The sequence below is a fragment of the Lytechinus pictus genome, chromosome 17 (genome assembly GCF_037042905.1).
Source record: "Lytechinus pictus isolate F3 Inbred chromosome 17, Lp3.0, whole genome shotgun sequence".
Lineage (NCBI taxonomy): Eukaryota > Metazoa > Echinodermata > Echinoidea > Temnopleuroida > Toxopneustidae > Lytechinus > Lytechinus pictus.
This window is the reverse complement of record NC_087261.1, coordinates 16,922,989-16,937,434: the sequence shown is the minus strand read 5'-3', so window position 1 is coordinate 16,937,434 and position 14,446 is coordinate 16,922,989. Positions and strand designations below refer to the sequence as shown.

The 14,446-nt window shown below is 35.5% G+C and overlaps 1 protein-coding gene and 1 non-coding gene across 3 annotated transcripts; one reads left to right on the top strand and one right to left on the bottom strand.

Annotated features, from left to right (window-relative positions):
• Positions 1 to 160: 160 nt before the first annotated feature.
• On the bottom strand, positions 161 to 13,748 carry LOC129280200 (macrophage mannose receptor 1-like). Of its 2 annotated transcripts, XM_064112470.1 has the most exons (8): positions 13,651 to 13,748; positions 13,035 to 13,098; positions 8,362 to 8,446; positions 6,813 to 6,879; positions 5,189 to 5,563; positions 3,871 to 4,272; positions 3,282 to 3,446; positions 161 to 2,621 (listed from the first exon to the last, which is right to left on the bottom strand). In XM_064112470.1, exons 3-8 carry the CDS (start codon positions 8,398 to 8,400, stop codon positions 2,380 to 2,382), a joined length of 1,290 nt encoding a protein of 429 aa, XP_063968540.1. In that variant the 5' UTR covers positions 8,401 to 8,446; positions 13,035 to 13,098; positions 13,651 to 13,748; the 3' UTR covers positions 161 to 2,379. The 2 variants fall into 2 exon arrangements, with proteins under 2 accessions (XP_063968540.1, XP_063968539.1); XM_064112469.1 differs by lacking the exons at positions 13,035 to 13,098; positions 13,651 to 13,748 and having other exon boundaries at positions 8,362 to 8,505.
• On the top strand, positions 11,069 to 11,141 carry TRNAM-CAU (transfer RNA methionine (anticodon CAU)). The gene has a single exon. It is a non-coding gene; the product is annotated as a tRNA-Met (tRNA).
• Positions 13,749 to 14,446: the final 698 nt, after the last annotated feature.

Below are 14,446 nucleotides of genomic sequence, written 5' to 3'. Positions count from 1 at the left end.
CAATCCCTATATGGCCGCCATCTTGGGTTTTTGAAAATGGCCGCAGTTAAAGGGGTTTTTTTCTTCAATATCTTGGCTTCTAAATAACCTGTAATAATACTTTTGGCACCTAAACCACCATTCATGTTGACAAGAAATCTAGTGGTATAAAACAATAATTAACCTGCGTTGAGAAGAAATATGATTTTAATTGTATTTTCTGTCTTTTTTAACCAATTACCTGACACAAAACTTACATTAATGTCCAATTATGGGTTGCAAATCATGTCACTTTTCAGTAAGATTTACTTTACACCAGGATGTCGTACACGCTTTCATTAACCATTCAGAGTGTTTTCTGTTCATATGATCAAGTTCAAAGGTCAGTCAGGGTCAATGTCATATGACCATGTCGGGGTATTAAATTTTAGCTAGGCTACTATTTCTAACTTCATCTTAACTTCCAAAAACAAATAATAACCCCTGCTTACTCAAGCGTAGGCACATATAACAATGAAGACACTATATAGGATATAATTATACGCATTCATGATTATTGTTCTTTACAGTCAAGTCGACCATTTTAGAGCTACGCGTATATAATTATGGAGCTTGTATTGTCTCAGCAGGTGTATTGATATCATGATATTTACGACATTAAAACCATACATTTTTAGTAAAAAAACATTTATTTTATTGATATTGCTTGGAGACGAAAGAGTAGGTTTTACTCTATAAGCTAAGTTTAAAGAAGTTCGGGCACAGCAAACCCTTCCCACTCATGGGCTGCCCCAAGTCACCCAGCCCCTGTTTTTGTATTTTGCCCATTTCTTGAATAATTCGCCATTTTGGAGCAGCAACATTGAGGAAACGGGGTTTCTACAATGTAGTAAAGCCACTTTTATTGCTTAAACCACTTGGAGGCGAAAACATAGACTTTCTTCTATCTGCTACATATAAAGAAGTTCTGGCACATCGAAGCCTACCCCCTCAGGGGGTTGCTGAAGTCACCCATCCCCCTGACTGATAAAGTGGAAAGCGGCTTGGTCAATAACCATGCAACACAAAAGTGATAAAGCGTGGAAAATGAAGAGATGGTCTTGAACCACAATATGACAAGTTTTTGAAAATATCAGGTAATATATAGCATACATTTAATGAATTACGTACTGCCTGGCTAGCATTAATTTATAAAGAATATTTTCACAGAGATACATACTTATATTTGCATACAATATAATCCTTAAAGAACAATAAACAAACATTATGTTATGAAAGTTATTCAAATCAATATGAATAAAATAATCTGAATGACGTTTGTGTTATACAATGCGTTTCAGAAAAAAGGTAATCCATCTCTAAAGGGGTGATATTCGAAGCATATTTAGTTTTGTGACATTATTGTGCATTTGTGATAACAAAAACTGCTTGCGATGTTCGATTGTCATGTCTTATTGCATGAAATGTCCATAAATTAAGCTCGCGATTCGCGCTTGCAGTATCTCGCAAGAAATGCCCTTTTAACAGTATATTGAGCGCCATAATTTAAAAAAAAGCGAGTTTCACAAGTTCAGATTATAATCAATTAGAAATCATTTAAAATTTGCTTTGCGCAACTTATTTACTACATAACACACAATTACTTCACCCAGATGGTAATCTTATGGCAAAAATATTCGTTTGCACCAAAATGCAGATTTTGACATATAAGTGCCCTTTTGTGCTTTGCCCCCCCCCCCCCCCTTCAACGAAAATACTTTCCGCCGCTCCTGTCTGATCGCGTTATGATTCAAATATTTTGATGTGGCAAAATTGGCGGATAGAACAATAGTTCTAAAAGAATGCGAGCGAGCGAGATGAGATTTGGGGAAACATATTTTGATACAATGATGTTATATGACTTGATAGTCATAATCATTCTATACTTTTTTGTTACTTAAGATTTATATTTATATTTTATTTCTGACAATTGTAAGCGCTGTGATACTTTTTGTGTATAGCGCATATAAATAACCGTTATTATTGTTATTATTATAAAAGTTAACAATATTCACTCTTCCCCTTTCTATTTTCATCTTTATCTCTTGTTTGTTCTTGCTGAAACTTTTTATTTTACTGGAGACGCACCCAAGCACCTGACACCCTCTCCCACAATTTGTATGCGTGAGACATCTCGATAAACCATACAGTGTAAATTAGAATGTCATTTATGGTCATGCTACCTTAAAAACATTATATTCAGTTATGATCCAGGAAATACTTAATCATGTTAGTTGCCTCAATTAATAAGCTGCATAATAATATATGTAGTAAATAATTTAGAGAAAAAGTGTATACTCTTACGTTGATATTTTAATGAAGGTACAAACTCTTTGCAATAAGATTTTCCCCCAAAAAATGTCATATTATAAAGAGATATGATTTTGCACCTTTGTGGTATTCGACAGTACATGCTTTTCCCAATAAGCATTTATTCTTCTCATCTGCTATGATTGTGAAACAATTGCAGTTGGCATTGCCAAGGCACTCCAAACTGCATTCGGACATGTTCAATACATATAGTGTCAGGATGGCATCCGTAAGTGCTCTGTCATCGGTTCCAAATAAGTTGCCATACATGATTGATGTATTGCGAACTAACACTAGAAAAAACACAGAAAAAACAAGAAATCAATATTACTGGGCAATTACATTAAATGTGTACGTCAGATCCCCTACATGTGGGAACTTCATGAATTTTTCTGTCTCTGTTTTTTTGTTCTTTGACAGTCTGTAATGTTATCAAAGGACCATGAGTTGGTCAGTTTATGAAGTGAGGAAAAACTTGAAGTGAGGCAAAACTTGAGAAAAATCAGGTTGGACATATAAAAAAGGTTGATCATTTTATGGAATTGCTCTACTGCGACATGATTACACTAGCAACATTCTTAATTTGTAATTAACGTAAGGGGTGTTTATTGTTTGCATAGAAAATCTACATTAAAAGACATAATCAGATAATCAAATACATTTGTGTCGCCGAAATGAAGAAATATATATATATATAAACTTGGGAAAAATCAGAATTGAATTGCCCATTCTCAAAATTAGCCTTCTCGAAATTGTGTTGCGTTGATCTTGGGACGCTCGGTAAACTCTTAATATCAAAGGAACAAGTCACGCCCACGAAACCGAATCGAAACCAACAAGTATGCAAGTGGAAATTGCATATACATGTAAGATCTTCTCGGTCTGGTGGCGGTTTCGCCGATGAGGCTAGAACATAACGACAGAATACCCTGTTTGACTGATCCGAAACTTACCGCTCTGTATAAAATGTAAAGTTTTAGTTGGAGTTATCGTCTCAGTTATAATCGTTGCTTCTGATGGTGTTGCTGTTGCTGTTTTGGTTGCTGTACTAGTTGTTGAAGAGAAAGTCCTCGTTGTGTGTGTAGTGGATTCCGAATTTGCCTCACCTACCTCCTGTGCTGCGATTGTATCACAATAATGAAAATAATCAAATGTTCGATAAAAGATCTCACTTCATTCTTTAAACCTCCACCGTGCCCCGCTCTCAACTAATTAATATTGACATTAGGCATATGTACAGTATATTACATCAATAAGGTGTAAAAACTTTGAAAAGTAGACAAATGCTGGCGAACCAAATCATGACAATTATCCGTTGAAAATAAACCTAAAAATTGGGGCAACAAACTTGCCAGAGTTTTTTTCTTTTTACAACAGGCCAAAGGTAATCTATAATCGAGCAAATTTGAACAAATCATACGCCATAGGTATCGACATTTGTAGTTATGTGTTCGGAAAGCCCTACACTGATCGCATATGGTATGCAGACCAATTCACCATTACCATTTTATTCTAACCGTTGTAGTGCATTGCAATACTCACTCTCTTCCTTTTCACAAATGAAATGATGTTCACTGTGACAGTCATCGCCGAGCCAGTGGAAAAGAGGAACCGATTCCATACGGTAACAAACCCCATCACCCGCCAAGGAGGGCGACTTGGAGCCGACGTTATGATACGGTGGTTCAGCAGAACCGTCATCTGCTGATCCCGATCGGGTGAGACCTATCCAGTACTCATTGGACATGTTGTACCCTTCGTGGCTGAGGAGTTCAACGACGCCCTCTTGCTCGGTTTGGGATCCAAGGAACACAAGATGCATCCCGATGTCTTCGCAGTTTGACTTAGCCTTTGAGAATGTGGATGCACTAGGAGAGACATGATAGCAAGACCCGTTGGCTTCGTGGAAGCTCAAACCATCAGTCGTCTTGAATGCATCACAAGCTGCAGAAACATATTGATGGAGAGGAGAAAGTACATACCTCATGTGTTTTCTGTCAATATGTATGTATACCAATATATTGTTTACCGACACTATTTATCAAAATATTAAATGATTATGATCTATTGTAATAATAATCTGAGAAAGGGAAGGTTTTGACATAATATCGTCAGTCAACCTATTGCAAATTCACTGCGCAAAGTGTAAACCTTTGTCACAAACTATTGCTAGAGCTTGGAATTCAATAACTTCAATTACCTATTCTCAGATTTTGATGATTTTTGTCAGTGTTTTGTTTGATGAATTTTTCTTTACCATTTTTTTAAGTATAATTATTTTCAATTTGCAGTATCCCTTTAATAATTAAAGTAATTGAGGTTGTATGAGGACAAGCCACAATCAAAATAATAGTCCTATCCATGTCAATTTTAACAACTTAAGATGGGAAAGCCAGTGTACGCATTACAAGCAGGAAATGTGCAAGAGCAAATCAGTACCTCCATGATTATGGTAGCCCCGTAATATGATCCCCCCCCCTCCAACTTCTTATTTCGATAAGTAAACGACACACCTACCACATGTTCCCCGCAGTTGCTGTTATTTCTCCTATAGCTTTGGGCCAATGCCTTTCAAATTGTGTCCTACCCTTTCTAGACACTTTCAAGACCCCATAATTTTAACACTTCTTTCCTACTGCCTTGCGACCCTTTACGAACGCTACGATTGGCATTTCGTAACTAATGGATAACATTTTCAAACCGTAAACAAAATTACGAGCAATACGATTGCTACAAACTGATCTGACACGATCACTGCGATAACTCTACGATCAAGACCACTGTGTCAATCGTGGCACAAAATTCGTGACAGTGTGAACTGAATGCACACATGAATTCAGTTTAAGAAACCCTCACTCACCTTCTTCCGCTTCACAAATATAATGGTTTGCGTCATTACAATCGTCATCGTACCACTCTGAGCTGTATGGAAGAAACATCCTAAAGCATCTCGCATCTTGGTTGAAAGCACCAAGCTTAACCAAACCAAATTTGTCGTAAGTCAGGGGGGTCCCATCGAGCCAGGTCACGGCAGTTAGCCCTATCCAGTAATCTTTTTCAGGGTATCCACTGTGTTGGATCTTCCCGACCAAGAAATCTTGTTCCTCTTGTGATCCTATTTCTACCATGTGCATTCCGAGGTCGTCGCACGATGATTTCGAGGAGTAGAAGTTGGATGTGTTCCGGGAGAAGCTATAGCAGGAACCTCTGAATTCAAAAAGATCTGCCTCACAAGCTGGAAGATAATCATGTGTAGTGAAACCGTAAAAATATCCATCTTATTATGATTTTTTTTGTGCATGGTCACCCTCCCCCTCCCCCCCCCCCCCCCACTTTCAAAAGCGTTCCGTGATATAATTCCTGTAATATAATTTATCGAAAATGACATACTCTTGAAAGAAAAATTTAACTGATTTTATTTGTTCGGGGATATATCGTTAGATACATCAATCAATACACTCTTCTACAAGACATATTTTTTGTCACCATGTTCCATTTAAGAAATCCATATTAGATGATGATTATATGGGAGAACAGTTTGCATATAACGTCACAGATTACAAAAATACACATTCATATCGTTCTTATTCTTTGGTGGATTATTTATGATCAAAATTTCACCAATATTTCTTTTTTAATTTTACTAAAACCAACTTATCGTCAGGGTGATTTCCCCCTTTAAAATTTCTGCATATTTCTTCGTGTAATTTTTTAAAATTCAGTATCTCATTCCAATTTGGTTTATGAAATATCTTTTCAAATCTTGAAACAGAGGGTCGTGGGTTCGAAGCCAAATCATGGGAGGAATTATTGATTCTCAATGTGCTGAACCCAACCTACATGACCTAGTTGAGTCAAATGGGTACCTGGCAAGAACTTCTTCCTTATTTATAAGTTAAATTCTTCAGCTACATCAGTCTAAAACTTGGGTGAAGGGATCCGAGAGGCTGCATTTGAATAAATGTGACCTGCCACCCAACAATAATTGGCCAAAAATATGTATTGCATTTTTTATTTGTTATTTAGCGGGGAAAATGCACATCAGAAACTGTTGCTTTTCTCTTTATGTAGGGCCTCAATTGTAAAAAAAATCATCAATAATAACCTACTGAAATAATTTATTTGAATGAATTGCAGAAGATATCCAGTTAGAGCTTAAAGAAAGATACAACAAGGTTTGAAGTTCGGGTTCACTCGAGTATGATATGTGCTTACTGGGCACTATCACTGAACCTTATAGCCGCCCACAAAAAATGTTGGAGAAATCTCATAAAAATTGTTTTTATTCAACTTTTCAACAACGAATTCTAACAGAATGAAGAAAAAGTACCATTTTAGACGGATTAATTTTTAATTATTTCTTTTCATTTGTTCTTTGTTGAGACCAAATTATTATTTTAAATTTATTTGGGAATGGCTAGGTACAAATATAAAATAATGAAGATAATGACACAATTAGAACCACCACTTTGGAATATACTTACCAGAAACAATATATAAATTTGTTAGGATCCACAATGCTACAAAAGCAACATAACCTGGAATTTTCATCTGCATTTAAACAAAGGGAAAACAGTTGAATGAGCACAAATTAGTATATTAACATTTGAAACAACCTTGTCCATGATGTTAATCAAGAAAAATCAAAATAATTTATTATGTGTCCAATGAAGATTTGGGTCAGAATTTGCACTCATTTTAGGCACTTTTGTATTAGATTTCTGGGATATAAACAAAGAGGGCTCATGTAATTAACAGTATCGCATGTTTAACTCAACTCGGCCAAGCGATGGACTTGAATCGTACATTCATGGAACAACGGTGGTATTTTATGAATAGTGCTGAAATGCGCCATCCTCCATATGATCTGTACGCTATGTTAAATTGAGCATGTATTTTTTTATTTTTAAATGGAAATAAATACAAACAATATAAACAAACAATTCATAAACTCAAATTTTATGACTATAACAAATCAGGCAATGATCATTGTGACTTTGTCTCAGTAGCAATCTTAGCGTTCACTTTCAAATTAATACTAGTGAGATATGTTTTCCCTTGGAAGATTCGATACAACATTCTGTGCAACTTAATATCATTTATATCTTAAACTCATCTTGCGTAAGGTATTTCCAATTCAAAGTTCACTCCAATTTTAATGAAACGCATCGTATGTAAGATAAAGACTACTTAATAAATAGAAATTGCAAAGGATGATAAGTCATTACATTTTATATTTGGTGATTTTACTTCCACTGATACTAAGAAGCCATTGCAATTTTACATAAGCACTCATATGTCTGAACTCTCTCTCACACATACACTTTCTCTCTCTCTCTATCCCCCTCTCTCTCTCTCTCTGTATTTTCTTTTTGTTTTGAATACTCTTTTTATTCTAATTTCATGAACAAATAGTTACATAACATTTCAATTTAACATTTCAAATCACATATAATACTTTACATATACATTTCATATTTTCACCTTTTTTCACTAACTTATTATAATCATGAATCATATATATCTCAAAAGAAAACAATGAAATCAGCTATTATGTATACACACACACACATATATATATATATATATATATATATATATACATATATACATAGATATCTCCTCTGCATGGTTAAACAACTTATTTCACTAGTGATGCAATATTGCAGTTTCGCACATATTATTGTTATTTTATTTCGACACATAATGTATGAATATTAGTACTGTAAAGCATATAGGCCTACAAATATTTTTTTGTGCATCTGTGCATGTATTTGGGAGTGAGGGTGTGCGATCGCGAGGGTGGTTGTGTCAGTGTGTGGGAATTGTATGTGTCAATGTGTGTGCTTGTTAGCTATGTGGCGCTAAATATTAACTTTACACGATAGAAATTAAATATACCCGTAACAGCTGGTCTTTTACAAAACTGTATTGCCCTGGTTTATTGGGAACGAGGGAGAGAATACATAAGCTCGTACTAGAAAAGATTTAACAAAAGTTTGGTGGTATACAAAATGACACATCTTAACCTACCTTTATACCTAGAAGTTGTGTAATAGCGGTGTTCATCATCTCCACAAAAAATTAAATCAGATCCGATGCATACAAAACAGAAACCCTGCGAAATTAAGAGATATGCATATACGTGGATAGCAGTGCATTATCGAAAGACTTTATGATAGCGATGAAATACAACTTCGCGGTGTTTCCATTGAAAGGCAGCGAAGCTGAAAATAGGGTCATTGGTACTGAATATCGAGAATTGTATTTTTTGTTGAATAACAAAATGATAATAGTAATCCGATTCATCATGCGCTCAATCTAAACAGTAGAATGATGAAGTTTAAAAAGGAGTAAGCAATCAAATATTTTAGTAGACTTGCTACATGTAAATCGGGTTTCGATGTCTTGAGGAAGGCTATCCAACAAACTGGGCATGGTGGAGTATGAATCTTTCCTCTCAACTATGTTTTTAACTTTGAGAATTACAGGGGAACCAGATGTTGATCAGCGTAAAGACAGACCTTTTTAGGAATGTAATAATATGTGACCTGCCACCCCAAAACCAACAATAAATCGACCAATTGAATATTGAGATTTGTATTGAGCTTGAAGATTCATTTCCTAAGCTTCAAAATGATATATAATATCTTAAAATTGACCAACAATAACCATGACAAGGACTTGATTGAATGCAGAAGAAAATTAGCAAGAATTAAAAAAAATAAGGAGAAAACAAGGTTTGAAGTTTGATGTTGACTCAAGCATGAAAATGCATACTGTGTAATCTTAGTGAAACTTCCAAGCAGTCCGAGAAAGTAGTATCCAAGAAACTCATGTATCCTTTTTTTATTCGACTTCTTGACTTCAAATTTTCACAGTATGAAGAAGAAGAATTTTTCTTTCAGATAAAAATATTTTTTATTTTTGGTTTTTGGAGACTAAATTACTATTTTGGCTATTTACAGAGAACCATACCTGGCGACTTATCGGTGGTTTTGGGGTGGTAAGTCACATATATTCTTTTAGTTGTACTGGCCGACAGCCTATCCTTTAAATGCAATGAAAAGCAAGCAATGAACATTGCCCTGAGAAGCGGGGGTCCTGAGGGCGCTGAAGCACCCTCAAGATTTGTCTGGTGTACCGTATGTTATACACCATAGGTACCACCCCATGAAAATCAGGTCGGTATGTAAATATGAAGAAATTTGACCCAGTACCCCTTCTTTGTGTATCGATAACCTTTTCTCTGACCAAAACCACCGTACCAGCACCCCCTCTTTAAAATTCGTTCCCAGGCGAGTTTAAAGTAGGAACAATATGGAAGCGCTTATACTCGATATTTGTAAATAATAAGCTATGGTTCTCTGACCATGTCCATTCACAAAAGATATCACTAATAATTATGAGGTTTCACCGAAGTTTCCACTCCGATTTGCCAAAAAAAACTATATTGTTTGGAATTCTATCGGAATATCTTAAACTTATACATTCGTTGGTTTAAAGGGGAAGTTCACCCTTTCAAAAAAGTTTGTTGTAAAAATAGCCATGATAGCAGGAAAATAATTTGACGAAAATGATGAAGGTTTGAGGAAAATACATCAAAGATTAAGAAAGTTATTAGAATATTAGGTTTTCTATTTGTGACGTCATGTACGGGCAGCTGCATAAAATGCATAAATTCCAATTTTTTAATCTTTCATGATGACTAAATATTTCTTCTTTCAGGAGCGGTTGTGAAATAATTTTCTGTTGATATACTAAAGGTACAATAAAATCCATTAATTTTTTTTCGAGAAAATGACATTTAATTGATGTTTTAAATTCACGATACATGTAAAGCTGCTCACGTGTGGCAAATCCAAAAAAATATTAACTTTTCAAATCTTTGATGGATTTTCCTCAAACCTTTACCAATTGTTATTTTTTCTGTTATTTTTACAATAAACGTTTCGTATGAGAGGTAGAAGTAAGGCACCATTTACATTTGGTCTAAGTTCTTCATGGGATGATCACCTTCTAATCATATGATCTCATCAGGGTGGCGTACGACGATCGTACGATTTTTGTACGGTTCCTATATAATGGTATGGTCTAATAATTGGTTTAGCGCGGAGTTACTTTTTTTTCGAAATCGTAGAATCGTGGGCCTGAAATCGTATGATCAACGCAGTGTCATATTTCGATCAGTGCATAGGTGTCGTACAATGTCCGGGGGGTAAAGAAAAGCATCATATGACCACGGAATAGCGAAATGAAATCCTACGATCAGCAAAAGGTTGTAGTAAGATCAGCACAGGGACATCTATGTACGATCTACGTTTTGTCTGTGTATGGCTTTTCATTTCCCACATAAAAATACACAAAAAGTCGCAGGATACCTTGTAAATAATGTAAACGTTAACAATTTTAGCCCGTAGCCACCTGCGATGATACATCGAAATCGTAGACGAGTTCATCGTAAGAGAGACGTAACAAATGTGGAATGCATACAGTATCAAATTGATATACTGTATATGCATCCTTCACATTTGTTACGTCTCTCTTACGATGGACTCGTCTACGATTTCGATGTGTCATCGCAGGTGGCTACAAGCTAAAATTAATAACGTTTACATAATGGGCCATTGGCCCGCTTAATTAAGATTGCCCTTCGGATGAAACCGAAGGTATTCCAGGATGAATAAAGTATTGATTAAGTTATTAACTAAAGATTAAGCGTTGTATGTAATTTTCAGCGGCCTCGTTAGCGCAGTAGACAGCGCGTCAGTCTCATAATCTGAAGGTCGTGAGTTCGATCCTCACACGGGGCAGGCTGCTTCCTTTTTTTAGAAAATGGAGTTCGTTTCAACAAAGCCAACTAGTGTTACAATTTATTGCAGTGTTATTGTATTATTATACAGCGCTTGGTCGCTTCTGGCAAAATGTATGTTTTAGTTATCAATCATTGTTTGCAATGACGTCAAACCTGCTTACGGTTTTACGGTATATGACCCTTTATGGGAACGATTTGCATATCATGTCTTTTACCTCTAATAAAGGACAAGTGACTTTTACCTCTGAACCCCGTTTTTAGTGTTCTTGTTTTTTTTACTTTGTTACCCCTGATTACTTTATTACTTTACCCATTGAGGGATTAATTATATGCATTCAGACAGCGGCGTACCTAGGATTTTCCAAAAGGGGGGCAAAATTTTTTATGATAGTTCGTCTGCGAAAAAATTTCACAAGCAAAAAAAATATATATATATTAATTTTGCTTCTCAAAAGGGGGGGGGGGAGCACGTTCCCTGGATCAGTTGTGGTCATGAGTTGTATGACATATGACATGTAAAAGATCATCATGATTATTACACTTGACGCCATTTAAATCGAAATTTTACCCTGACAACAAGCATATTGTAAAAATAACAATATATTGATGAGCATTTGAGGAGAATCCATTCAAGAATAGAAGAGTTATTACAATTTTGTTTTATATGTGACGTCATATTCGAGCACCTTTCCATGTATCGTGAATTTTAAAAATCAAAGAATTTTTTTTTTAATGTAAATTTTTTTTTATTGAACCTTCAGTATATCAAGAGACAAATCATTTCACATCCGTTCTTGAAACATTCTATTCATCATAAACCATTTAATATTAATATTCATGCAATTTATATCACAAAACATATGACATCTGCTCGTATGTGACGCCACATATCAAAAACTTTATAAAGATCTAAAGCTTTCTTTATCTTTCATGCATTTTTATGAAACCATCAAACGTATTTTTTATTTTTTTACTGGTATTTTTACAGCAAAATTTTCGTCAGGGAGAAATTACTCACTTTAAACTTCATACCCAAGAAATAGAAAAACTGCATTAGAATATGCAAAATGTGGTTTTCAAAAATCGATTGAAAATTAGATACGGGGTAACAGAACTGAATTCCTTAACTCTAAGTAATACTAAATAAACCATGGTAAGTGAGGTTGATGCAAATTGTCTAGTGGCACTGGCTACTGCCATGACTAGTATTGTTTACCCAGAATATCCGGGATGGATTCAGGATTTACCCACAACAACAAAAATAAAAGATGGGCGTTACCCCCCCCCCCCCCCTTACCCAACCCTTGATTCCACACATGTTGGATACTTGGTTACTTCTAAACACACCTCTCTTGTCCTGCAAACTTTGTACGTGCTAAACGAAAACTCCCTATTAACAATTCGATGATTGGGAAGCTATCTGTCACATCCTGTTGGAATGACGAGCGCCCTCTTATATATATATATATATATATATATAAAAGAAGAGGGCCCTTTGCATAACGTGTATTACAGCGCGTCATGTTCTATGTACACTTGTAAATAATTCAGCATCAACGCAAGACGTAGCTTCCATGTATCTCTTTATTACAAGCTTTCGGCCAATGGGGCCTTCATCAGGCCTATAATGCATTGAAACAAACAGAACAAACCATACAAATAAGGTCGAAATAACAAAGTAAATGTGTAACAAAGGGTACAGAACAGAAGGGTTACACTAAGATAACTAAAATAACAGAAATTAACAACAGAGGGGGTTGAGTACAGAACAGAAGGATTATAGTAAGATAACAAAAAAATAACAACAGAGGGGGTAATGACTTGAACGAGATGGTGGAATACAATAGAAACGATTGGGAAACTTAAGTGTGTGAAAGGACAAGGTATTTACCGGCATTGAAATTAACTTGGGATTCTGTTCATCAGGAGGAGTAGTGAGTCTTGTGTAGGTAATACTGTGAAAAAATGAGGATAATGTTTCAAGTAAAATGATAACTCGTTTCAATATTGTATCTTGTATTTGGGTACATAACTATATTGATCCGTTTACATAGTATTCAAGTAACTGGTGATACAAGTTGTAGTTTGAGACATAAAAGGGTACATTGTCATGCGCGGGGAAATACAGTATATACGTGTAATTTATATTGATGTTTGAGCGGTAAGCAACATAATAAACAAAATAACAGATTAAACATACAGCCATCAGGAGCAAAATAAACATACAGCCATGAGGAGCAAAGAAATTGTAATAATCAATCAAATAATCAGATATAATCAAGTGATCAAGATACTAAAAGCATACCAAACTGTATAGGGGTAAAGAGATGTGGCTATTAAACTATATGAAGTGGCCTGTTGGGGCGGGTGAGACTGTAAATTAAACAATGAAATAGGTCGAAAAGGTATGTAACGGGTTTAATAATTACCAAACATTATTATGCATATATATATGAATATGTATATATTACACAAGATCAGATAAATTCAAATACAAAAGTAGTTACCTATAATTCCAGTGTCAGTGAGAGTGTGTCGACTGGGTGTGCAGGTATGAGGTAAAGTGAGGTGAAGTGAATGCGTGTAAGTATGTGCGTGTGTGTGCGTGTGTGGGGCATGCAATGGGTCATTGGTTCTAATTATCAACATTGATTCCGTTTGGGGTGAGGGTGCGTAGAGTGGTGATCCAGTATGATTCTCGGTGTAAGATGATTGAGCGGTATTTATTGTTAATCTGTTCTATTGCCATGATTGAAACATCGTTTATAGAATGATCAGGGAGGTTAAAGTGGAGGACATAGGGGATGATTTTATTGTTGTGATTGGTGGTGCGGTTGTAGTTGCGGATTTCTGATCTGGTGTTACTGAATCTGGTGTAGAGTGTGTTTTCTGTTTTACCAACGTATTGTTTATGACATTTTTTGCATGTGATGAGGTATATGATCCATTCAGATTTGCAATTGAGTTGTGAATTGATAGGGTATGTTTGGCCGGTGATCGTGCTGGTATATGTTTGATTTTCTGTTGTGTAATTGTGTAACATGCATCTTTTTGATTGGCAGTTGCGGAAGCCGTTGATGCTGTTATTGTTGTCGTTGTCTTTGTGTCTGTTGTGTTTTGGTGTGGGCTGATGGCCTGATGAAGGCCCCATTGGCCGAAAGCTTGTAATAAAGAGATACATGGAAGCTACGTCTTGTGTTGATGCTGAATTATTTACAAGTATATATATATATATATATATATATATATATATATATATGTATAATGAGATGAGGCGAGGCCAACTCCAAATAATGGTGTCCT

Excerpts from the sequence above, each read along its gene's own strand:
- LOC129280200 (XM_064112470.1), bottom strand. The coding sequence starts at position 8,400 with ATGATGAACACCGCTATTACACAACTTCTAGGTATAAAG. Across the intron at positions 4,273-5,188 it reads TATTTGTGAAGCGGAAGAAG|CTTGTGATGCATTCAAGACG; the intron begins GTGAGTGAGGGT and ends ATGTTTCTGCAG. Across the intron at positions 3,447-3,870 it reads CATTTGTGAAAAGGAAGAGA|CACAGGAGGTAGGTGAGGCA; the intron begins GTGAGTATTGCA and ends ATACAATCGCAG.